The 24,726-nt window shown below is 39.5% G+C and overlaps 1 protein-coding gene across 2 annotated transcripts; it reads right to left on the reverse strand.

Annotated features, from left to right (window-relative positions):
• Window positions 1-24,676, reverse strand: LOC118411327 (polycystic kidney disease 2-like 1 protein). 2 transcript variants are annotated; one of them, XM_035813540.1, is made up of 17 exons: window positions 24,191-24,676; window positions 19,820-19,933; window positions 13,126-13,262; window positions 12,360-12,485; window positions 11,789-11,931; window positions 11,109-11,333; window positions 10,597-10,825; window positions 9,802-9,972; window positions 9,188-9,369; window positions 8,590-8,710; window positions 7,885-7,983; window positions 7,405-7,538; window positions 6,849-6,966; window positions 6,172-6,323; window positions 5,671-5,818; window positions 3,242-3,418; window positions 1-1,817 (listed from the first exon to the last, which is right to left on the reverse strand). In XM_035813540.1, the coding sequence occupies exons 1-17, from the start codon at window positions 24,498-24,500 to the stop codon at window positions 1,788-1,790; spliced, it is 2,616 nt and encodes an 871-aa protein (XP_035669433.1). In that variant the 5' UTR covers window positions 24,501-24,676; the 3' UTR covers window positions 1-1,787. The 2 variants fall into 2 exon arrangements, with proteins under 2 accessions (XP_035669433.1, XP_035669432.1); XM_035813539.1 differs by lacking the exon at window positions 19,820-19,933 and adding an exon at window positions 20,005-20,118 and having other exon boundaries at window positions 24,191-24,675.
• Window positions 24,677-24,726: the final 50 nt, after the last annotated feature.

A 24,726-nucleotide genomic window follows, 5' to 3' on the forward strand; every position in this document is an offset into this window, starting at 1 on the left:
TGAAGTGATAGCAGGAGCATTTATTCAGAGATAATAAATCTGGAGGTGTGGGACCCTTCCACACAGGCACTTTTCAATATTACACAAGGCACATATCCAGGTAACATCACTTTCCAAGGGTCCTTTACAATTATGAGAGACCTTAAGTGTAGCAATCACCAATAATACTTAACAGTAGAGTTATTTGTCTGTAACAGACTACAAATACTGGTGTAATGAAACTCATGCTTTTTTACATCAATATCAGTGTTTATCAAGAAAAATCGACTTCAAATGTTTACATGCACGAATCCTATAAATCCTTAAGATATGAGTATACGATCCCTAATATGACATTTTTTTTTCCTATTCTGGACATGGCCAAATCTTAAAATCAGATCAGAAGGCAATTTCTCTTTTCTGCTTTGCTACGTTTAGGAAATATATACAGTCTGGTGTGTTGAGCTTTGTCCAAATGTACAGTGTGACAGTGAATAAATGTTGCCCGCAAAAATTCTTCACAATTTTTAACATAATTAGTTGTCAAAACATGGGACATTTCCACAAGGTTAAAGCACTGACAGCCTACATTGGACAAAACTCTTCAACAATTCTAAACTTTCAGTAGTGTAATGCTAAACATGAGAGTTACATCTTTATAAACTACACCATTACAATAAACATCCGGTAACATGACATAACACACTGTCTCTTATGCTCTTCTTTTGAAGATTGTTGATATGTTTATATGATGTCACACATGACACAGATAGATGAGAAGTTTGGAACACAGAGACAGGAATACTGCAGTCTTACAAATGTATGTTCTTGGTCCCTATAACCAACTTCAAAGACACAAAATATATGTAACCTTATAGACATCTGTAGGCCTTCACATAAAAACTCTTTTTTTTTTACATTGGGCAGTTATTTTTGTATCATGAGCCAAATTTTTCTTCATTGTCTTCAAGGTTTTCATTCACTTCACTTTGTTCCAATGTGACTTTTTTTAATGTTGCTGTTCCATAAAATATATCCAGAACATGCATTGATCCATCTTTCCCATTAATGAAATACAGGAAGGGAAGCCTTTCCTAACCACTTTTTTTAAAACCCCAAAACGAAGTCTACCATCGCTCAGTAACCCTCACCTTGGAACAGTTTTTCTGACTTCATTGTGAGAAAGCGAACATCTTTGTTAAGCCCTATGCAAAGGGATTTAGAAATGAACATAGTATCAAAGACATGAGACAGTACTACTGAATCCACTGAGGTTTGAAGAGCAGTTGTTAATAGTAGCTTACATGGAGAACATCCACATACATGAATTGACATTGCTCCTCTAAAATACTTTGAAAATAGATGTCATCTACACTATTTAGGAATATATAATATAAATATTCTATGTATAACACCGCACAAGTATAACAACACATTACTCTCTGGTATAGTTTTATACAGAGGACACAAGTGGTTTCTTTTTAGTACTATTCTGTATGGTTGTTACTTTCCTGATTATTGAAAATAATGAGAAGCATATTGTCAGCTTAAAACTTACTATTTGTGCCAAATTTCACCGGAAGTGTAACACACATATTATTTAAAGAATAGGTGGATATGTAGAGAACTTATTAGTCTGTAATACAACATGCAGAAACATTTTTTTAGTTCATGATTGCATCAAACTTTTCCAGTATCTCGACCCATCCCTTTGTTCAAACCACATACAATATATACATCCAGAGGGTTATCATAAGGCCTCTTGTGACATAGTACAATCTCTAGATCCTTCACACTGCAGAGACCTCTTAAGCAGAGCTTCCGCTTGGGCCGTGGTCCTACAAAACGGTGGAGAAATGGGTTAGTCAATGAGTTAAATGAGTTAATAAACATATTCAGCATCACACATTGTGTCTCTATTCTATCTGTCCTGTTCTAGCTCCAATTTGCTCCTCAGATCCTTTTCCTGCCAAAGAGTCTGGCCCCGGATAATCTTCTCAGAGGCATTTGAACAATCATTTAAGATATAAGCAGCAGCTCTAATTGCCATTAAGTTGCATAGACCTCCATTTCTGTGTTCAAACACTTTAAGTATGACCTCCAATACACTGCATCCAAAACAAGTGCTTTTAAAAAAGCTGGCATTTTGCCAATGTTTGCGTGTGTGAACGTTTTTTTCTAGTTAGGCCTAGGAAAAAAAATGTTGTGTTTCCTGTTTCCCTACCTACCCTAGAAAAACCTGCCGACCCTAGACTTTTTTGGGGGGTGGGCAGAGGAGTCACAGTTTCCAGTTAGAATTTTTATTCAGCCTGCTTCCTATGGAAGCAAAAACACTGCTTGTCCTATCTTATGAAGGATAAATGTATCTATTGTGCACAAAATTAAAGTTTGACATTAAAAGAGAAGTGTCCTCATGCACTTCAGTTTACTTTGTTCGACTGTATTGTAATATGTATCACTAGAAATTTGGCCAGCCAAAAAAAAATTACAAGAAAAAAAAGAAGATAATCCCTACCTACCGACCCTAATTTTTTCAGGACTGAAACAGGAAACACAACATTTTTTTTCCTAGGCCTTATTAGAATGTCATATAAATAGAACAGAGTAACTAAACCTGATATTGGCGCATGGAGAGATTCACATATGTGCCTGAACTGCAGCAGATCTAGACGCCACCTGTTAAAATTTGCGTGAACTGCAGCAAATTTCACTACACATTGCCTGTTTTTGAGTGAGCTCTGTTGCGGGGCATTTTTAAGTTTTTTTTTTTTATTTTTATTTCTATTCGGCAAAAAAACGAAGCGGCAAATCCGTTAACCAAAGAAATAAATTGGTGTGGCCAAATGGATGTAAAAATAAGAATTTCAATGGATGTAAAAAAGAAAAAAAAAAGTTGAAAAAAATCTACCTCCCCGGATTCGAACCGGGTGCATTGGTTTAGAATGCGTAAACTTTACCACTGCGCTAGTGCGAACATGTTGAAGAAATGCCTGTTTTAACAGGTATACAAATGTTTGGCATGGATTGAACAGGTCCGTTCATCTCAACATCACAACGGCGACTACACTGGCCAGAAGGCATTTTGCGACTGCAAGTCGCAAAATGCAAAAAAATTTCCTAGCTAAAAGAATCATTCAAACATCCAAATCGTAAATGTGGGAGAAGCCAGACTGAGTGATGAGCAATAAGAGGAGAGGACCAGGGCTAGAACAAGATGGATACCAGGCTACACCTAACACAGTCATGATGGGTGCAAACTTACAGCAGATGGTGGTCGTGATCCACGGGAGCGGGGGCGCCCCCCGCTTGCGGGAGAGTTGCCACGCCCGCTGGCGTTGGAGATGGAGGCCTCGGAGTCCCAGCGCTCCAGCTCCTCCCGAACCAGGCGCTCCATCTGCTCGCGCTTCAGGTCGTCATCAGTACGGCCAGCGCGCTCATCCTACATGGGCACATCCCAATGTCATGCACACATAGATAAAGATACTGTAAAAGCAGAAATGTTTGTGGTGGATTAATGTTCGCGTTTTTTGCAGTGACCACTTCACCGCGAACTTAAAACCACCGCGAACATTTTTCTATTATGGTATTAGACTGCAGTCTATGGTGTTAACGCGAACTTAAATCCACAGCAAAAAGTCCTTTTCCCGCTACCTCTAAATTAAATCCCCGCGAATTAAATGCATTTACAGTAATTGATTGGCATTCATTTGGTAAGCCACCTAGGGCACTATGCACCTGGTCTATAAAAACCATGTCACACATTGTACTTGTGATAATCCAAGCCCAAAGCACTGAAGAAGCCATACGGCGAAACATGTTTGCTTGTAGGCTTGAATAAAGTTCCAAACAGGGAATGTGTGGCTCCAGCGTCTTTTCTGAAGATGTGGAGTAAATGTCTGCCTAGAGTTTCCCACATACCCTATCAGGGCTTTAGCCAGCTCGAAATTTTTTTCCGTCAGCCCAATTTTCATTGACGGAAAAATCCTTCCGAAAATTATTTTTTTCCGTCATCGTTTATTATTTTCCGTCATTGACTACAAAATTTAAACAAAACAATGTCTGCCTCGTGCGATCTTTATCACGCCCTTCCGTAACGTCACCATTCACAACGTCAAATAACACACACACGCACGCACAGAATTGAAGCAAACCTGATTAAAGTTTATTGAATAAAAACGATCTACTACCTGATGAATTCCTATAATAAAAGAAACTTTACTTTATATTAGTCTCCGTCTCCTTGTAATGGCAAAGCTAAGCTAGTTCGCATACTTCATAGTCTTTGATATTCTCGGTCATCGGAAGACAGCGTCAGCGAAAGGACTTCACGAGTCGTGCTACGAATTTGTCAACGTAGGTCAAGGTAGGTAATATTTTACTTCATAACCTACACAATGGTTTCCTATATCGTCAATTGAAAGTTACTTGTATACTTACGACATAAAAGGACAACACTAGTCGACGTAACATTCACTGAATTTCACTCAAAATTATGGAATCGGCACCAGCAACAAAATGGCCGCTAGCAACAACAAGTGCTACGTCATCTTCTGTGTGAAAGTTCGTAGGAACGTACCAACTACCAAGCTAGTGCAAGCGCCCGTCGGACCAGTTTAGTCTTTTGTCATGTAACACTTAGCGCACGTTGTTTCCGTAAGACGCCCGTTGTTTATTTCATTTTATTGTCATGTAACAGTTAGCCCATATGTTGCGCTCGTAAGACGCTCGATGTTTATTTTATTCTATTGTCATGTAACAGTTAGCGCAAGTTGGGCCCGTTCCCGCGCCGTTGTTTATGTCACGTAGCAGTATGTCGGAGTCGGGCCAGTCGGCCCCGTTCTTTATGTAAATTCATTTTATTGTTATGTTACAGTTAGCACATGTTGTTTAACATTAAAAGTAAACAAAAACGCATATAACAGACTTCAACTGAGACCTTCTGGCGCCGGTGGTCATGGCGCGTCAATTTTCCCGCCCAGTGTATTCTTTTAATGCAAATAAGGAACGCCGGCGCTTGCCGTGCGCTGGGAAAAATCGGCCCGCGGGTTTTTTGGCGTGGTTTTCACGGCAGTTTTTCGGGTGTTTGGGCGTGGTATAGCCGTACTTTATTTAAATTCAGGAGATTTCATATCTTTCTCCGTGATTTTTTTCCGTCAAGGTTGACGGAATGGTTTAATTTTTTTTCCGTCACAGGCAGCAAATTTCCGTCAATTGACGGAAAAACGGACGCTGGCTAAAGCCCTGTACCCTATGCATATACATACTGAGAATTTGGGTGTCAATTCTAGATAATTTCCATCTCCCTAACCCTATAGATAATTGAGCTTTTCAAGATATTGGCTTTGGATTACAATTTCTCCTGATTACTTAGTTACCTACTATTCCAAGTTGTCATCCAGTCATCAATTCAAGTTCCCAACTGTCATTATGATAATTCATGTCAAAATCACTACTTTTGTCAACTTCTTGTTTGGTTTCTTGCATCTCATCTTAAGATTCCACTGATTATGTTTTGTTGTGTAAAATGGCCCCTCAAAAACCCGCTTGTTCCAAGATTTGATAAAGGAATGAAATAAATCTACTTCATGGCTAAGCCTTCAATATTGACACAAAAATGTTTACGACATTCTTCTTACTTCCCTATCGCAACTTGCAGAAAACCTTAGATGTTGCTTGAAATTTTGCCCTTACCTCAGTGATGCTATCCAAGAGTTTGCCCATGGTCTCACGGCGCTTCAGCTTAGCCCGTTCCATGGCTTCCAGCTTGACCAGAACGGCATCGATCTTGGACACGATACTGCCGATAGAGTGCTCCATGCGGTCCACGCGGCGGCTCAGGCTGTTTGCGGGAAAATATTCAGAAAAATTGTGATACAAATGCTAGTTACATTTTAGTTCTATTTTCCTTATTTGTGTAATGGAGACATCTGTTAGATTAATGATTATGTGCTCTCAAAAAATACAAAGAGATCTACCAAACAATACAATAAATGTGCATAGTATAGGTTACATTAATATGCAAATATGTACTGTACAAGGGAACAGTGGGTATTCAATGTGTATGAAGACTACAGTAGGGACAGAGTGCCTTGATGACAGACATTCAAGTTTTCGCAGTCACCAGAAAAAGAAAATTTTCATCATCATCATCATCAAAGACAATTTCCAGTTGTTTAGAATACAACTACTTACACAGTGAACTCCTCAAACGACACACCGTGCATAGGGCGGTCGTCATCCTCATCTCCGCTGGTCATGTCGTGGAAGCTAGCGCGGCTCTTGCTGTGCACAGCCGCGTTCTCCCGCGCCTTCTCCACATCCTCAATCTCCTCACTCAGCTCTTGCTGCAGATGGAAACAAACACAGAGATGTGATCAACCACAGAACATCAAAACAAATACTGCACATTCATTTATTCAATTTCAAGAGATTCCACATTTCATTTTAAGTAGAAAGGAGGTCTTCAATGTGTTTTAAGTTCTGGTCAAAATAATACTGTTACAGTTACTGTAGTACTACAAAAGCGTATTCTTGGTGATAAAATTTGATGGGGACAAAAATGATAAAACCAAGATTTATAGCACAATGTAGTAATATTAAAAAGTGTTACAAAAAGTTCACTCCAAAGGCCAGAGCTTGCTTGATTATAAATGCAATAGGTGCAGTAACTATAGGTGTAACACAGAGAGGGACCCGACTACATCACATGCGGAAAACTGCAAATGGAAAAACGTGATTCTAAGTTTGCGGTGAACATGTCATAGTGAAAACTGCAAACATAAAACCACTGCGGTCACTATCCCTTAGCAGATGTTATAACAGATACCAGCTCTCTTTGACCCGGAGACAAGTGTCAGTGAAATGCTAACCTTCTGGCCTTCCAGGTCGGCCTGCATCTTAATCTGCTCGTCCGCATCCAGCACGCGATCGCCATCAAGATCGTACTTGGCGAAGACGGCCTCAATCTCAGCATCAGCGTGGCCACGCCTAGCGTTTAATATAATAGGACAATATTTCATTTCACACATTTGTCGTCTATCATGTTCTGTTTTTCTTAAGTTGGTGGGTTTTCCCTTAGTGACTGATGAGCTACTTATCAGAGAGGCCCTGGATACTGAGTGCAAACATGCTTACAGACCAACTTTCACAATTGCTAATAAGACTGCTACACATTCGGTGCTACAGGGACACCACCAAGTGCCAAACGTTACATGTATAAACCGGAAGACTAAACAGGTGCATTCTGAAAGATGGAAGGGAGTAAGAGTTTTTAAAACTAATAGTCATTATGTGAGATGGTCAGAAGATCTTTACAAATTCCATGCTCGAAAACACTTCTGCTATGATTCACTGAAATTTTTTACAATGAGGGAAACCGACATAGTGGAAGTATCCTGTGAAAATGTCCACATTACGAGGACTCACGCTTTCAGATCCTGGCGCCACTCCTCAAAGTCGACCTGCTTGTCGCGGTTGACGTCGGCAGCCGCCAACGCCTTCTGGATGTCCACTATCTTGTCCCTCTTGAACTGCAGCTTCGACAACATCTTGTTGTATCCCTGATATGATGATGAGCAAAAACTTGTCATTACAAGGGCAATCCGGGCTACCTATCTAGAGCCTATGTCACACATAGCCTATCATGGCCCAAAAAACTTTCTCAGACTAGAGTAAGAGTAAGCAAGGAAGTTCAACACCCATACATTTTTTCATCATTTTTCCAGAAGCACACATAATTGCATAGGGTTGGTGTAAACAACTAGTTTTTATACCTAGGTAACAGAAAGTTTAATTCATTACCTGCATATTTTTCTGCAAAACACAATTTTTGTCAAGTGACAAAAACAGCCATCTCATGACAACACTATGTATTTTGGCATACTAAAAAACATATACCAAGCTCACCTTCTTAAAGTAGTCCCCGATCTCGAACTCGCTCTTTTGTTGGGCAATCTCCTCTTTCACTTCCGAGTAAGTGTCATTGATGATCGCCAAGAACATATTCTAATAAGGACAAACAATAAACAAGGTTATTGGTGAGCATGTATACAAGGTTTATGTCTTGCAAATCAATTAAGTAGACACTGTAGCATTGTTAAAGGTACTCAGTGTGGCAATACCACGAAGATTGAAATTTTCTGGCCATGTCTTTACACATCAAGTTGAATCCTCTCTGTAGGATTGCAAAATAATCTTCAAGCATTGCAACAGTAAATAGACAAAAACAGTGACTTCACATCTGGCTTAGACCTCAGACCCTCCTATGCCTACAGGCACATTGTGCTCTTGGTAAATGTTGGAAATATCACATATTAATACAAATGTACTAAACTGTGCCTGTAAATGTTAACTTCAATAAGATTCTCATGTCCACAATTTTTTTAGTTTCCCTGACAAAAATCCTGCCTTGAGTACTTTGAATTTGAAATATGCAGTGTGGTGCATTGTTGGTAATATGTCAAGGTGACAGCCCCTAAAATATAAACAAAACGTATCTGGGCATGCGTCAAGCATAGCCTAGACAAGAAAGAACAGTTAGGGGCTTTCACCTTTGACCTCGTTTATGTGCATTTCAAGCAGTGAAACCGGCTTATTGGCATTAGGACTCACCAATAGGACGAAGAAAACCAACAAGATGTATGTGATGAAGAACATGGGACCGAGGACACGGTTAGCTTCCTCCAGAGCGTTGAAGTCAAAGTCACCCAGGATGATACGGAACAGGGTGAAGCTGGAAAGCAAAGGCAAACAATTGAGGTTTTTACAGTTCTAATTTTACAGACAAAGCACTTAATTATGGCATTCAAACACAAATGAGCGATGTTATGATTTCACTACGGAGACTGGTCACCACAAACCTTTCAAGAATTACCTGTACTCACGCTAAGTAGAGCCTATTTCCTACCTTACTAGGGCTCAAAATACTGGTTGAATATGCACATTTGTGCATCCCAAATTGGAATTATAAACTAGAATACTGCATATTCTTGAAGTACTACATATTCTTGATTCAGAAAAAATAATAAGAATTTTGTTGTATTGCTTGTTCAATATTTTAAACATGCTTCAAGTTTGCCTTATATCTCAAGCTGTGAAGAGAAACAGTAAGACACTCTACTATATCTTATGCTGTGTACCTACATTAATGAAAGTTTGATGCACCAGTATACATATTCTCAAACATGAATCCTGAGCTCTGCATACTTACATGGCATCTGGAAAGGTGCTGAAGTCCTTGACCTGTGTGCCGAACACCAGGTAGCCCAGCTGGGCGTAGGCAAAGAAGATGATGAAGAACATCACCAAGAAACCCGCGATGTCCTTAGCACAGCGGGCAAGAGTGGACGACAGCTGTGTCATCGTCTTGTTGAAGCTAATGTACTTGAATACCTAAGGAACAAGAACAGACTCTTAAACTCTCAAATGACACAAAGGCAGATTTCCATCCCCTTAACCTACACAGCTTTAACCCGCAGGACAGAGGCTACTGGGCATCTGCCTGACTAAATCATACTTCTGACAGCCTTCCACTGGTTAAGCCCCTGAAAGCCAACAACTTAAACTCTAAGTTGGGAGACTTAGGAACATCCTAAACCTGCTAATTGTCAGTCAGAAGGTGTGACTGACTGGTTTCCATAGTGACAAAGAATCCTGAGCTTCTGAGTGAATAAGAGTGTTAAGCCCCAATTGGTGACTATAAGAAAGAGGCCCAATTAGCTTGTGATAGTGAGAGATTGTACAATACAGGCCTAGCTTTGGTTTTCTAGATATCAAAATGAAATCTTGGGCTGGGTAAAAATACTGACAAGAAAGTTTCCGTACCTTGATCCAAGCAAAGAACACGGTGATAGCCACCATGTCGTTGTAGATCCCCTGGGCCCATGCCAGGAACTCGAAGTCAGCGTACGTCTCCGGACTTTCCAGGAGCTGATCCAACAGTTCTTCTACCTTCAGGGTCCGGTACACGTTAAACGCTACAGCGGCCAGTGACAGCTGTCAAAAGAAAAAATAATAATGTCAGTGCATGCATGTTAAATGCAATGTACCCCTTGACAATATGCTCATCAAAATGTGAAAAGAGTTTGAAAAACTGCACAAGAATTTCTTCTTTTTTTCCTTGAATTGTACATATGGAAGGAGTAACAAAACAAGTGTGATGATACTAGGCGGTATACAAGGATAGAATTCTATATGCAGTGTCCTCTCTGGCTGAAAAATCTGTCAGGGGTTGCACTTTGATATTTTTAATACATGTCTGTTCAATACATTTCATCACCAAATCACTTTCTGCTTCAAAATTTGATTACTCCCTAATTTATGTCAAACAAGTAAAGGAGCTCATTTTAGCTTTTTTTTTACCTTTTCAACAGATTGATAAAAGTGAGTAACATCCACTGAATGCAAAGAAAGACAATGACTTAAATAGACTACAAAACTCTACAGTAGCACATGATGGTTTTACTTTTTCACCATGTTTGAAACTTGTGGTTGGTATAATTCTGTAGTACATAGAATTTCAAAGAAAACACATAATCATAGTGGCATGACATCTCCGAAGGTGACTGCGAAAATACCCCCCCCCCTCCCAACAAACATTTTATGATTTTCAGTACTTACCATGATGACAGTAATGTCCAAAATGTTGGAAAAACTCTTGAAGTACCCCAGCCTGTGGCGCTTGATCTCCAGGGCCTCCTCGATGATGTAGTAGATGATGAAAAGGACATACAGCCCCTCGCATGCCATGATGAAGAAGTCGTAGTTCGTCACATACCGCAGGAGCTTGACCGTGCGGAAGTTGAACGACGGGATGAGTCCACCGGTCGGTGGAAACTCGGCGGTCAACCTGGGACAAAAAACGATCTTAATCAGATGCGGTAAACTATGGAAAGATACAGAAAAAATCTGTGCCGCAAAATTCTAAAAAGTGTGGCAAACTTAAATGAATGTACGAATGATCTGTAATAGCCAGTCAGCTTGAAAATAACCTTCGTCACCCTCCTTGTTGATAGAAACATAAAACTCTTGATTCTCGCTGTGCCACCTAGTGCAGCAAAAATCAAACAAATTTACAGTAACTGCCACCATCACTACATACAGCCTGAGGACACGAACTCTCCTGTACCGACCTGATGACACAGAACAGGTTGATGTTGGCGTTGTAGACGGTGAAGTCGATGAAGACCACCCGGGTCCCACGATCCGTCCACAGGTTGTTGAACAGCTCCAGGATCTTGGCCTCGCTGGCCGGCCGGGTCAGGTTCAGGTCCTGGACATAGCCGTTGCCTGCGTAGCTGGTGAGCTTCCCCCGGTGTCCGGAGCCGTCTATTTCATCCGAGTCCTTATGAAACCACCTGTGTGGTTTAGGCAGGTTTATGCAGAGTGTTAAGGCAGAACATCTCAGTTCATTTTGGGTCAGATGTCTAGCAACTGTCCCTTCCTAGGAACACTTCTAAAGCAAAATAACTGTTGGGGATGACAACTGAGTTTGTTTTCTTTCAGTATCTGCAATTTTGGTGAATTCAAGGAAAAAACATCATAAATTGGGCATCTCCACATAGGATGAAAACCATTTTCACCAATTTTACCACAAAACTGGCTTATGTTGACAAGTAAAAAATACACTTGTCTATTATTGATACAAATGTATATAATTTATATAAAATCCTAATATGAACCATTCCACGAGGTATTGCAACTCTGCTCACAATACACCACTGATAGCAAAGGGTTCAATGCAGAAGTGCCATACATACGCAACCCAGGCCTGTAGATTAACGGCGGTTAGTATGCCACGAGAGAAACTTACGCGTCCCAGGTCACGGTGGTGTTGTCGCCTTTCACACCAAGCCCGAATGGCTCCGTCTCTTCCACCGCCTCAGAGTAGGAATCAAAGCATTCCAGAATCTCGTCCTTGAAGTCCTCGTGAACAGCGCACGAATCATTCCTCACCTAGGATTTGACATGAGAAATGTCAGCACACTCTAAAATAACTTTACTTTGCGGTGGATACATTCAAATGTGGCTACAGTTTATTACTTTGCTAGAATTATCATACTAGATGCCAATAATCATATCATTGAGCAATTACGTTAAGATGTGACAAGTCCTTTTGCTGTTAATATGCTGTAAATCTTGGAATGTTCATGGCAGTTTTATTTTTGGTGACCAAACTATCAATTGCGATATCAGGACACCGCCAATATGCATTTAAAACCAGCTGCCACCACATGCCTACAAAGCTGGAACACTGAAGGGCAGTTATTGACAAATTCAGATAACAAACTGTCTTTCATAGATTTCTATATCCTTACAAACATGGGCTCCATGCAAACATGGTACCTTGAGCTAGAAGAAAAAGTGGCGGCATCTTTGAGTACCTTGATTTGGCGAATGCGAGGCACTCCCAGCATCTTGTTCTCGTAGTAGATGTAGGCGCCGCTGACGTTGTTCTGGTTGTACCACTTGGTCCAGTACAGGCCATCCAGCAGGGGGCCGCGGGTAAACTGCAACATTACGTTTCAAATATTTCAGATGGAGCAGAGTTACTCACTTTCTGTGCCAATGAAGCAGGCAGGTGCTGACAAAAAATGTTGGTGTCTATTTGCACTTAAGTGGATTTTGGCTCAATCCTAAACACAGTTTTGTGCCTTATTATTCTGTAAGTTTTAAAGTATTCGTAATTCTTAAGAAAAGGGTCTACAACAAAAACGCTTGAGGTATGATTTCTTAAAATGCAAATTGGGACACCAACATGGCATGAAAATATATCTTCTAAATAAAGCTGAAGCGGGCATGCGACTTTATAATTAGAAAGGCTCAGTCTATTACACTAAATTCTGGCAGGCATGTTCAGGTCCCAATAATAATTAGATCTGAGCTGTCCAGCTAGAAATTATGTGGAATCTAACTATGCGCCACAAAAAGAGTATGCAGACAAGCCAACTATCAAGCAGAGAAGGAAGAAAATGTACATCCGAAAATAGTCACATCAGGTTTGTATGTCACTAAGACTCTTTTCTACACAACCCAAACAGTCACTAAAACGATGGTGAGAATAAAGCATTGGTTACAAAATTTTGTAAAAAAAAAAAAAAAAGAGCCTCTTTATTCAAGAAAATGTACACATTTTGAGGTGACACTGACCTTCCACCAGTCAGCCATGGAGGTCATCCCACGGTAGCTGTTGCTACCGCTGCCGCAGCACAGGCTGGAGTCCAGGAACAGGTCCTCCATCACCTTGGTGAAGTAGAACATGGTCGAACCCATCATGCCAAACGTCACTGGGGGAGGAAGACCATGGAAGCAAGCATTGAACAATCATGATATCAAGGAAGGATCTACCCGAAGGCATTGCCAAAAAATAAATCCAAATGCAATGGCTAACCGAAACAATGGTTTATACAGAAAGAAAAAATGGCCTAACAATTCTATTATAAACCTACTTCTGCTTTAGAAGAGTTTGAGTTCACAGACAGTAGAAAAGGAACTACATGTATCCAACATTTTGGTAGATATGGGCTTGGATGGTTTAACAGTTAAACAGGAAGATGTCTTTTTGTTGTTTGGCAATAGGTGATTTCTTTGAACAAATTATATCTTCAAACTTTATTTCATACCCAGACATTTACCAAGATTGATTATTACGGCTAGCAAATATGACTGTAGAATTGTGCTGATCAATTTCATCTCTGCTCTTCAAAAACTAGTTCTTCAAAGACAGCACAGTAATCCAAAGAGTCAAATATCTGATAAGCTTAATGATTGACAGTACAAAAGTGCCCCCTAGCTGAAAGGAAATATACTGCAAAGCAACATCTTTAATGCTTGACTGTGATAGTGTGAAGAAAAAGCTATGAGTAGCTTGTTATAAGATATGAATATTTCTTGGGGGGGATACAAATTCTAATATTTTTAGTCTTTGGACATGCAAAGTCTACAATTGCAAAACTTTTTAAGTAAGTTCACATCTATAATTTGGACACTTGTGCTCATGTCATTTTAACAACTATCAACCACTTCAGCACTTACACCTTAATGCCAACTGTCATTTCTGGCACCAAAGATCTCGTATCTCTTCATAAAACATTCAGGAGTCCTTTGTGCCACGAACAATGGGCATGAAACAGGCTCAAAGTATTTCTCTGGGGAATATATCAATCATCCTGCATAGCAACACACTGACATCACCGTGTCAGAAGTCCTTGCATCCCTGAGAGAAATAGATTTTACAACTTCTTACTTTAATACTTTTTTGTTTCAAAACTTAGGCCAGTTGGGGAATGTAACTAACCTTGCAAATAATGGGTACACTTCGTTGTAGTTACTTCTAAGTAGATGAACTAATTATCTGAAACTTGGCAGAGTTTGAATAAAAAAGTGCTTTTGTCACGTTCCCTCAACACCTGAAGTGTTCTAGAGGGTCTCAATTGCTCATTTGGTGGTAAGGTGTGGTGGCAGTGGGGAGAATTGAAACTCTGAACGTCAATGGACACTGTTTCACATCAATCTTGAGAAGATATCTGGTTGCATTACGTTGCACATTTCCACGAGAAACTATCAAACTGACAGAGCATGAATCTTGTAGAACAATCCAATGTCTTTAAATTGAGGAAACATGCGCCAAATTTGAGGAATAAGACAGAGATGAAGTTTCAAAGGAATATCAACAAACACTATTCTAACATGTATCTATCTTTGAGTTGGACTTACTGGTAATTGCCCTATCTCAGAGAGATACATATCTTTTTAAAGATACATAATCTTTCCTTCTTTCTTTTCAAAATAGTTTTCTGGCAAAAACGAAGGTAAATAGACTGCAAAATGGAAAATAAAACAACCCTACTAGACTCTACTAATGCATGTAATGGACAATGATGATTCATTCAAAGATGACAAATAAAGATTTTTATAACCTTCTCCTATTTCAAATCGTTAAAAGTTCTATCCAGGTATTACCGGAGTGCAAGTCGCAAATACATAGAAATTACTTAATAGCTATGAAATTTTCATGTTACGACACGTCAGCCTTTTGTTGCGCAACCATCCTTTCAAAACAGGGTTTGGTGGATGCACACCTTCTTGGCATCATACCTACGCACGAGATCGTATCTGAAATTGTCTTCTTTGAACACAGCTCATGAAATATTCAAATGTTGTTACCTTGTTTCGTTAATAATTAATGAGATCCCAAGGATGCTGCGAACACTACTTCCATGTCGCAACTTAAGTTAAGGTACACATTAGGGTTTCATGACTCAAGTTTTCTAAAAAGTAACATACGACCAGATCACTTTATATTCCAAAAATAACGCTTTTGGTACAGCAGCCTAAGGAAAATTTAGTCCAGACATCAGGTTTAATTTTTCCTCTCTATTTACCTTTGCCAAGTCAATGTTGTGTTTTTAGTTGCCATATATATTGGTGTGTGTCTGCTTGTCTGTTTCTCCCCTTTTCCGTTTTGCTAGCAGGATTTATGATCGACTCCAAATCGAGAAAGCATACCGGTACATACCGTAGCTCACCACGGCACCAGGACTCTCTTTCAGCACAAGATTATCCTTCTCCAATTCCACAGGAAAAACATTCCTGCCAATGGACAACCTCCTAGCTAATACTTTTGTGCAATATTATACTGCGCTCACGATATGCACTAGTTCTGCCCAAAGGCTGCTGCATGCCTTCTAATCCTATTCAACACATGTATTTAACCAATATGATATAACGTCCTTGATTTAACAGACAACAAGACTTTTCCTGCCACACATTCAATGGTTGTAACTTGTAACTATTAAGTACAATAATGCATTGTATCTAGTATACTTGTAGTAGGGTGTACAGTACGGCACTGTGGAAAATGGCTGAAATTTTGTAAACTTTGAAGTCAAACAGGCAGTGCCTTGTACATATACTAGTTACACAGTAAACTGGCTCGAAATGATGGGTTAGTTTAAGGTTATAAACATAATTGTGCACTACCAGTAGTAGTATATGTTTTTCTTGACATTTTGGTGTCAGAAAAAATAAGAAAACCTTTGCTGTATTGCTTATTTTTTTTTTACTAATTTTGAACTAAACTCTGATGAGTGGTGATCATCTTCAAGCTGTCAGACAGTTGGAAGTACATGTATATAAAATTAGTGTTTTGGTGGCATTATACTTAATTTCAGGTTGGGCACCCAAACTGTATTCTGTGCATATAAAAATTTTGGTTGGGTGGGGCCCAAATGACATTCAAGCCCTGGATGTATGTGCATGAGAGAATTTTGACCTGAATGCTTGAGTCACACTGCCTTGTTCCATATGGGCGATGTTGCGTTGAATGATCCTTTTCACTGGTAGTAGTCTACCATTCCCTCAAACTGCGCACTTCCTTTCAAGGTATAAATCATTAAATGATATATGTTTACATCTTTTTATAAAACTTTCCATTGGACAAACTCTTGCTGTCAGTACACAACTTGGCATTCTCCTATCCATAATTGAGATGTAAAAATATTTCAACTTTTAATTAAGACGACTATGCAACATTTTCATTTGTTGTGGTGGTTGGACCAAGAAAACACAAGTGTTTCCATAAAACTACCATCAGATAACAATTTGCGGGACCTAACTAACCATCATGAATGCCAATTTTACACAAACTGTGTTTCCACATCACAGCACCAGAACAAAAACTACAAGGTTCGAACACTTCAAACTCTTTCACAATCCTGATTCCTCTGACAAGTTGGTCAATCGCTTGTGTACCCAAGCAGAGTGACAAAACCTTGAGGGCCATTCCCATGCCCTTGGTTAAAACCTGATGCAGTTGTCCTATTCAGGGTACGCTATCGATATGTGATGTCCAACAAAACCTGTGATTAAGTTTCCTGACTTCCCAGTGCAGGGAGCCAGATGTTATATCCCTATCTAAACATCTTTCTGCATAGCTGAACACCCCATGGGCAGACCACAGGAGCTAGCAAATAGAACTGCGACACACACTTTCTCTCTTTTTGTTTAAAATGTTCTGTCAAATCACTAGTACTGTTTGGTAGGGCTGTTCACCGATACCAATTACTGTATGCCTGGTATTGGTACACCTTACAATACAGGTCCAAAATACCAGAACACCAATGTACTGGAACTGTACCTGAAAGAATATACTCTCTATATACTTGCAACTAAAACCAGTATGTTATGTGTTATTCCTACCACAAAGATGAATATCTAGCACTGGAAAAAGACGTAAACATTGCATGGGCGCTGAAATCAGCACAATCTAGGATTTGAGGTTCTCTTGTGAGCATGATTTTCTTTCTTCATTGAAGACCACAGGACAATATAATGAGGATGCTTAATTGTCAGATCGCCGGGCCCAGATCTGGACCTGCGTATGTACCTCTATAACAGTACCTGTATCTGATATGACTTTTACTTTTAGGTATGCAGCCCTGCATACCATTTAGACACCAACTATTCTTTCCTCTTTCTTATCATCTAAATTTTCATACCAGATGTTCTCTTGTTCTCTAACAACAATTATTTCTTTTTTCTTCTTCTTCAAGTCAATTTCCAGTCAATTTCTCCACTTAAATACTACTTTTAAAGTAATTCACTCCACTGCAAAGAGTAGAAACCATGGTTGTGGCTCTCATCAATCCACGGTCGTAACAAAAACAGTTGGCTCTACTTCCAGTGGTCTGTCCATATAAGTCCAGGTATGGGAGTCAGGCACAAACCTGTCCTCTAAACTGCCAACTAAAATTCTTATAAATGGGCTCCCTAGGGGCTATCCATGTGATAATCTGAACTATTTCTAGGCCTTAGTACAAATACTTCTATTAATCATTGTATATTTGCTATCCTATAAATTAAAAACATAAACTTAAATTCAAACCATTCAAGCAGGCAGATTTTATGATACTTTTAGGTCATAAACTGGCAGATTTTTTTGTAGAACGTGAAGTTTTATGTAAGTCTGTTAAGTTAATCTACAGGTTTCTTGAAACACTTATTGTATCTACATGTATTTGAAATGGGTTTACACAACAAGTTGCATCACATTAACAAGTCAATTCTTTTTAAAGTAAAGTTTGGTCAGAAAACAACAAAACACAAATCTGTTTACTTGTAAACCACATAAATACTGCCTTCATTTTAAATGCATATACAAAACATATACATATTATCCTCTTGCAGCATAGCTTTGGAAGAAAAAGAAACCTGTCAACAAAGAGATAGGAGTTATAATCATTAGAAAAACTTACCTGTACCAGGAAAATAAGGACAGTTTTGAAGGGTAAATTCTCTGACAGTACAATGACAGAAAGAGAGGTAAGGAAAGTTGAGAGTCAGTTTCTGGAAATTGACAACTAGCCCTTGTAAGACGTACAATCTGTACAACAACAGATAACTTGATTAATAGAGTGAGTGAGTGAGTGAACATATAGGCTTCTTTGTTGGAAATGAAATGGTATAGTAACTCAGGCACTGTACTAAAACATTATCTATTTTTCTCAGTAACACTGCATTTACTTCTTTGAACATCAATTGTTAAATGCTCCAAGGTGGCTTTTTCAAACTTCTAGTAGTCAAACATATGGGGGACAAATGTTGTCTCTTTAAAACTTACAGTGTTTACAATGTTTACAATATGTTTTAATAAATGTACATATAGTGTTGTTCTGTGCTGCTGCCATTAGATTGGTTAATCCTAATTCTTGAGATCAAAATAAAATCTATTGTTATTCTCAAAACTTGCTGAATTTTTAAGAAAGCAAAAACCAGACAGTTTGTGTATGGCTTCTACATTAGAAGTTTGTGCCTATTTATTTTTCATTACACAAACTTGTAACACAAAATTCTGACAAGTATGATATTCCAAATCCCTGTCTTTAGAAAAAAAAATCCTTGATATATGCAAAAAGAATGAACAATACGAGACATGAACAATGATCTATACATAGGTGCATGCGTAAGAACAGGAGTTCCTTACACGCAATATAGACAGTTACACAAAGTGCTTGAGTGACAACAGACTTAGTTGTGTGTGACACCTGTAACAGAGATGGAGTGACTGACGTCAGAGAGCTATTGTGTCGTGCCCCTGGGTGAAACAAACTTGTATCCCAAAGGGACCGTGGCAGAAAATAGCATGTACACATCTCTTACATGCCATCAGGTACTCACTTACACACCTTGAATGCTTTTAAGTGGCAGAAAGGTGACATACATGTATAAACATAAATGTATCCACAGGAAAGAATAAGAACAGAAGTTGGAGAACCATGCAGGTTAGGTGGAGGTATTTCTTTTCTTTGGTGCAGAGAGAAGATGTGTGGCATGTTGTCCGCTTTCCAGAGTAATGGACCTGGACCTCTTTTCTTGTTTTGCATCCGATGACGCAAGCAAGTGCCATGACAATGTATGTCTACAGCACGCCAGCTTCGTTTGTGAAAAGGCCTCACACCTCTAGGGACGGGGTTTTGGCATCCCATAGGCGGGCAATTAACCGAACTTTAAACTTCACACCACGGGAGGTTTAGAGGTGTCAAAGTGAAACTTTTCGCTGATAGTTCAAACTACTCCAGGTCAACTTTTGGACCACAAAAGATTAAAAATATTTTTGTCCACTCAGATAAAGAACTGAATAAGCCAAATTATACACAATTTCAAGCTTTCAGTGTCCTGATCTATGCTTTGGTGTGTTTGGTGTGACTGTCGAAAAAATGAATCCATCAAACAAAGATTGAATGTGATTGGACGAATTCGTACCAAAGCATATCTCAGATTCTTCTCAACTCTGGAAAAGTCGGACTTAAAACGTTGGCCACACTTAGAAGCACCAAGTACTCACTGAGAGACAGAATGGATATGAAGACAAGATAGGTCCAAAGTTCTCGCAGAGTGATGCGAATATACGCATCTGTTCCCGGCTCAACGTCATCGGCCATCCGTGTGGCCCAAATACCTAGAGAGAGGGAAAGAAGGGAAGACAGACGGAGGTCAGTACGGTCTTGTCCAGGGGTCAAGTGTACTTACGGATGCATAAGATGACGATAAAGATGATATAGGTGAAAAGTTCCCGCAGCGTTGTTTTCACATATTGCTCCTTGTCGCCATGGAATTCCTCCGTCTGCCTGGTAGCCCACATACCTGCAAATACATTCAAACATTGCTCATCATACTGTTATTGCTACAGCTCTAGAGGTACAGTCAAATCTGTATAACATAAGGCCATCTCTATAAAAGGACCACATGGCCAATATGATTACATGCACTATTTGGCACTTCCTTACATAATCTTTCCAACAACTGACATAAGCCTAAGAAATTTTGTCTATATTATATATACTAGTGTCCTCCCGTCCTCATAAACCACGTTTTATCAGGCCTGGGTACTGAAGTGCTTTTCAATCATCAACCACAAAAGATAGTGTCTCTAATCATCAATTGTGATTGGATGTTTACGTGGTGGTTGAAAAACATTGAGTGCACTTTGTGGACATTCTTTTTTGAAAGATTTAACATATTTTTATTAATGGCTAATCAGGCCAATCTCTGCCCTTATAAATTATATCTTTCCATGTAAAAACTCAAATTTTGTCTGTAACAAAACCTTTACATTTCTACAGTGATATTTGATTAAATTCAGCTGTCTATGTGTAACAAAAATTCTGAATATATTGACACCCTTGTGGGGTGAATATTTTGCACATTCTGATGTGGAATTGATTAAAATTTCACCACTAAACCATGCCAGAATATCATTCCCAATACATCTTCTGACACAGGAAAAGGGGATGTCAGAAAAAAAATGAGCTTATGATTATGAAAGTGTACAATCCTTGACAAGACAGGGTTAAGTCCAAAAATGGAGAATTAAGATTGACAAGTCACAGACCATACCAGGGCATATGTATGAGTGGCCACAGTAATCACCCATGATATGTCTTGACCATAGATTCCAGCAGCCTTGGGAAGCCTTAAATTCTAGAATCAGGACCCATCCCTTTGTCCAAGGAAGGAAATCTGCTTGTGGGATGGACCCCATGTGTCAAAAACTCTGATTTTAATGACATTTGATGAACTTGTACTTTTGTGGGCTCAAAAACAAACCTCCCATTGCTTGATTGCTTTGTTCCAAATGAAGGTGTGCTGCTCTTGTAATTAGTTCTCTATACCTTTTTTTTTTCTGGGGTAAAACTGGGGAAACTGAAAGGGTTACATTGTTCATAATTAGCAAAAGTAGCTGCTGCTGAAAACAAAGGGTCTGACTTTTTATCTTTCATCCTAGCATACCAGATAATTAGGCTAGAGACAATTAATTCCACCAGTGACAGCTCATGTGCTAATTATAGGGGGCAATGAGTCCAGTGCAAACCTACTTTTCAACTCCAAATGAATGTGTTTGACTATGTTGTCATAGCAACACAGATAAGCTATGCCTGCAGGCATTGTGAGGATATTAGGCATGCTTGGCAACTTCCCCAATGAAACCACCTGGTACTATGTATATAGGATTAGCCAACCAGTGGCAATGTCTTGTTTAGATCACAGCTATGTTGTACATGCATTTTAAGCATCTAAAAAAGGCTTTATAACTTTTAAGGTAATCAATGTATGTATTGTAAAATCTGACTGGTCAAAACAATGAAAACTTTTTGGTCATTTTTCTACATCATGAGTTGAATCTACACTACACCCAAGCCATTTTGTTTTCTGCAGCTCAGGAGTTTTCAGTAGGCTGTCCAACACATAGGGACTTGCAGCTCACTTTCACATAATTTACCAATGCATGAAATGCAAAAAAAAAATGCAAAAAAAGCTATTAAAACAAGTAGCTCTGAATTTAGGTTTTGAAGATCAGAATATTTGCAGGTTTGGCACCAAACTTGCTCAGTTATGTACAGCACATAACTAATAGGACAAACAGACAAACTTTGATTAATATATGTCTGGTATCTTGGCATGGCTCTGCATTGCTTGACATTTCCAATGCCCTGCACAGCTCCAATTTTACCTGTAGTAAGCTGCATATGCAGGTGGTATTTCGAGTCCTGCATGGTCAATCTGAATTTAATTTCTTCACTTCTTGTGAAAAGATTTTGCCACAGATGATGGCGCAAGTCAAACATTCCTGTTTTACAGTTTTAAAACAATGAGGATGCATGGCCGTATCTAGTAATTTACATAGTCATTTCCATAGTGATAACAACAATGTATTATTGTATGTAGTAATGTGCCATTGATTTCGATTAAATTTTGTATCATACTCTCTCAGTTTTTTAACACTTTACGGAGAAAAAATTTCAAAATGTTGATTTTTTTTTCTAGATGGCCTAAAAATGGTTCAACTGAACAATGTGTTCAGTGTTCTGGATAGATTCAGTTTGGACCTGTTTGAACTAATCCAATAACCAGAGAGCATTGCCAAATAAGAATGTACTTTTTGTTGCCATGACATGCCATCACACAAAAACTCTATGAATTATTAAGCAACTTCGAACAATAGACACCCATATCAAAAATCCATCCAGAGAAAAGCTAGATAATTACACCCCATCTTCTTCAATGCACTACCAGCATTCTGTGAGTTATTGGAGTTGGACCAACCTATTCTAGAATGTCATAAATCTTTCAAGACTTTCTTCAAAAGCATCTGTAAAATATTAGGGGTGGTATGTGTGTACTTCAGTATGCCCTATCAAGTTTCAGAAAACCAGACACAGGATTCATCCCCTATAAATCATACATGAAACAGAACTCAGAACACAATATGAAAGATGCACTTCTTTCCAGTACAATAACTTGTATGAATAATTAATCAGTTTTAGAGGCATAAATCGTCTTGCCATTTTGCAAGTTATGGTGCTCATATTGTGTGAGTGGATCATAATTACGTGGCGATCTTGGGGTGTAGTGGGGCAACTATTGAAGGCATGCCATCAAATAAATTGATGCTCCCAGAAGACATAAATTATTCAGAAGGCTATTTTACAAAAAAATTGCTGTACATTTCAAGTGAAGACTTTTCCAAGGCCGATCTGTGTCCCCATCTTTCTACAGAGCAACAAGAGCCCAAAGTTATAATCTTACTCTCAAATCTTCTGAAATTTAGCAAAATGCTTTGTTCATCGTTCATCAGATTCGAGGAGTACTTTCTTTAGGTCTTCCACCATCAACTTTTACTTGACCTATGCCCTATGTCTGTTGGATGCAGTTGCTATGGAAACCAGGGCAGTCATCTTTCTTTTCATTTCCCCTCAGTCCTGAAAACTTATCTATACACAAATACCTGTAAATCTTCATTTCTTAAAGATTTGGCATGAAAAGTGAAGAATGGCTGCAACCAGAAAAAAGTTTAGACATCCTTGAACTATTTCCATATTTCCTTGCATTTAGCCATTTTTCCTAACATATCTTTTTAGAAACATCACTTTTGGTGATATCAGTCGTAAAACATGCCTCCATATCATCACAAACGCACAAAAATGGAAGTGATGAAGACATGACATCAATGTCATGGATATTGAAGTTTCCGCGAACATTGCTGATGAGGGACCACACAGGTGTAAACAAACGCTCTCCAAAATATTCAGCCCCCCAAAAAAACAAGATGGCGGCCGGTGTCACGACTTCTTGGTATGTTGTGAGTAAGTGTTTTGGACCGCTGAGTTTTCTTCGAAAACAGCGGAAGCCTTGGTCCATTTGTCCCAAAAATAATTGTTTCAGTTTCCTCAAGTCTGCATATGGTTATAAAAATGACGTCTTAGTACTGTTACACTTTCTTATGGAAATAGCAACTTGGATTTCGCGGCACCTTACGACTACTTCACACTTATAGAACGTTTTAGCGACCTTCCCCACCGCTAAATGCTTAGAAAGAGAAGCATACATTCGACATTTCTACCTTTTCATCGAGACCAAGCCAGGAAGGGTCTATAAAGATACCATTTGGATGCATTACAGCTGTCTGTTTCGACTATCGGTACGAGTTTAGGAAGTTTGGGCGGCGAAACACCATGTTGTGGGTAACATGTCTTTTTCCGTCGAAACAACCTTACCTCGACGGCGATGAAATTTGTTTTATCTGTTTCTTTTGTCCCATATCTTGGCAGGTGTACGTTTCTCACATCTTTTAAATTCATGGTCTGTACGTCAATCTGTAAGACTGTAATTTTGAGGAAGCACACCACCACTAGTCTCTAAACAACCGAAAGTTTACCTCGGATGAAACGCTTGAACTTGTTCCAACACCCGGTCTGCTGCTCTGGCCCTGCCGGCTGCACAGCCCGTACCGTGCCGCCATGAACGTACATCTCGCTCTCCATCTCCGATGGAATAGCCGCTGGTGATCCGTACGAGTCTCGAGCGTATGCCGAGGCGTCCAGACGAGCTGGAGACGTCGGCCGAGACCCGTCGTACCCGCGGTTGTCCCATGCCCCTGAGCGGGCGGCACTGCCAGGACGCTGCCCAAGCTCCATTTCTTCCCGTGCTGCTAACGACGTGCGCCTATCCTCACGCCGATCAACCATCGACTACCAAGTTACAGAGAAGCTTTTCAGGTCCTAGAGACCTATTTGGCGATCTTAAGTCCCAAAACGTTGGGATAAAAGTCTCAAAGGACCCCAAGAGGTCCGAAGTTGTGTGTCTGTCCCCCAAGACGGAAAAATTTGGACTCGTACAGAAGTTGCCTCGGTCTCATTACTTATTCATGACGTCACCACAAGTACAAAAGTTCCTCCACGCGGGAGAATTAAT

The sequence above is a fragment of the Branchiostoma floridae genome, chromosome 3 (genome assembly GCF_000003815.2).
Source record: "Branchiostoma floridae strain S238N-H82 chromosome 3, Bfl_VNyyK, whole genome shotgun sequence".
In the NCBI taxonomy this organism is placed as follows: domain Eukaryota; kingdom Metazoa; phylum Chordata; class Leptocardii; order Amphioxiformes; family Branchiostomatidae; genus Branchiostoma; species Branchiostoma floridae.

What these genes read in the sequence shown, in the direction of transcription:
- LOC118411327 (XM_035813540.1), bottom strand. Translation starts at nt 24,500, where the DNA reads ATGGTTGATCGGCGTGAGGATAGGCGCACGTCGTTAGCAGCACGGGAA. An exon ending in ACCACCGTGACCTGGGACGC is followed by an intron (nt 11,334 to 11,788) that starts GTAAGTTTCTCT and finishes TAAACCACACAG; the next exon opens with GTGGTTTCATAAGGACTCGG. An exon ending in CCGACCTGGAAGGCCAGAAG is followed by an intron (nt 6,324 to 6,848) that starts GTTAGCATTTCA and finishes TTCCATCTGCAG; the next exon opens with CAAGAGCTGAGTGAGGAGAT.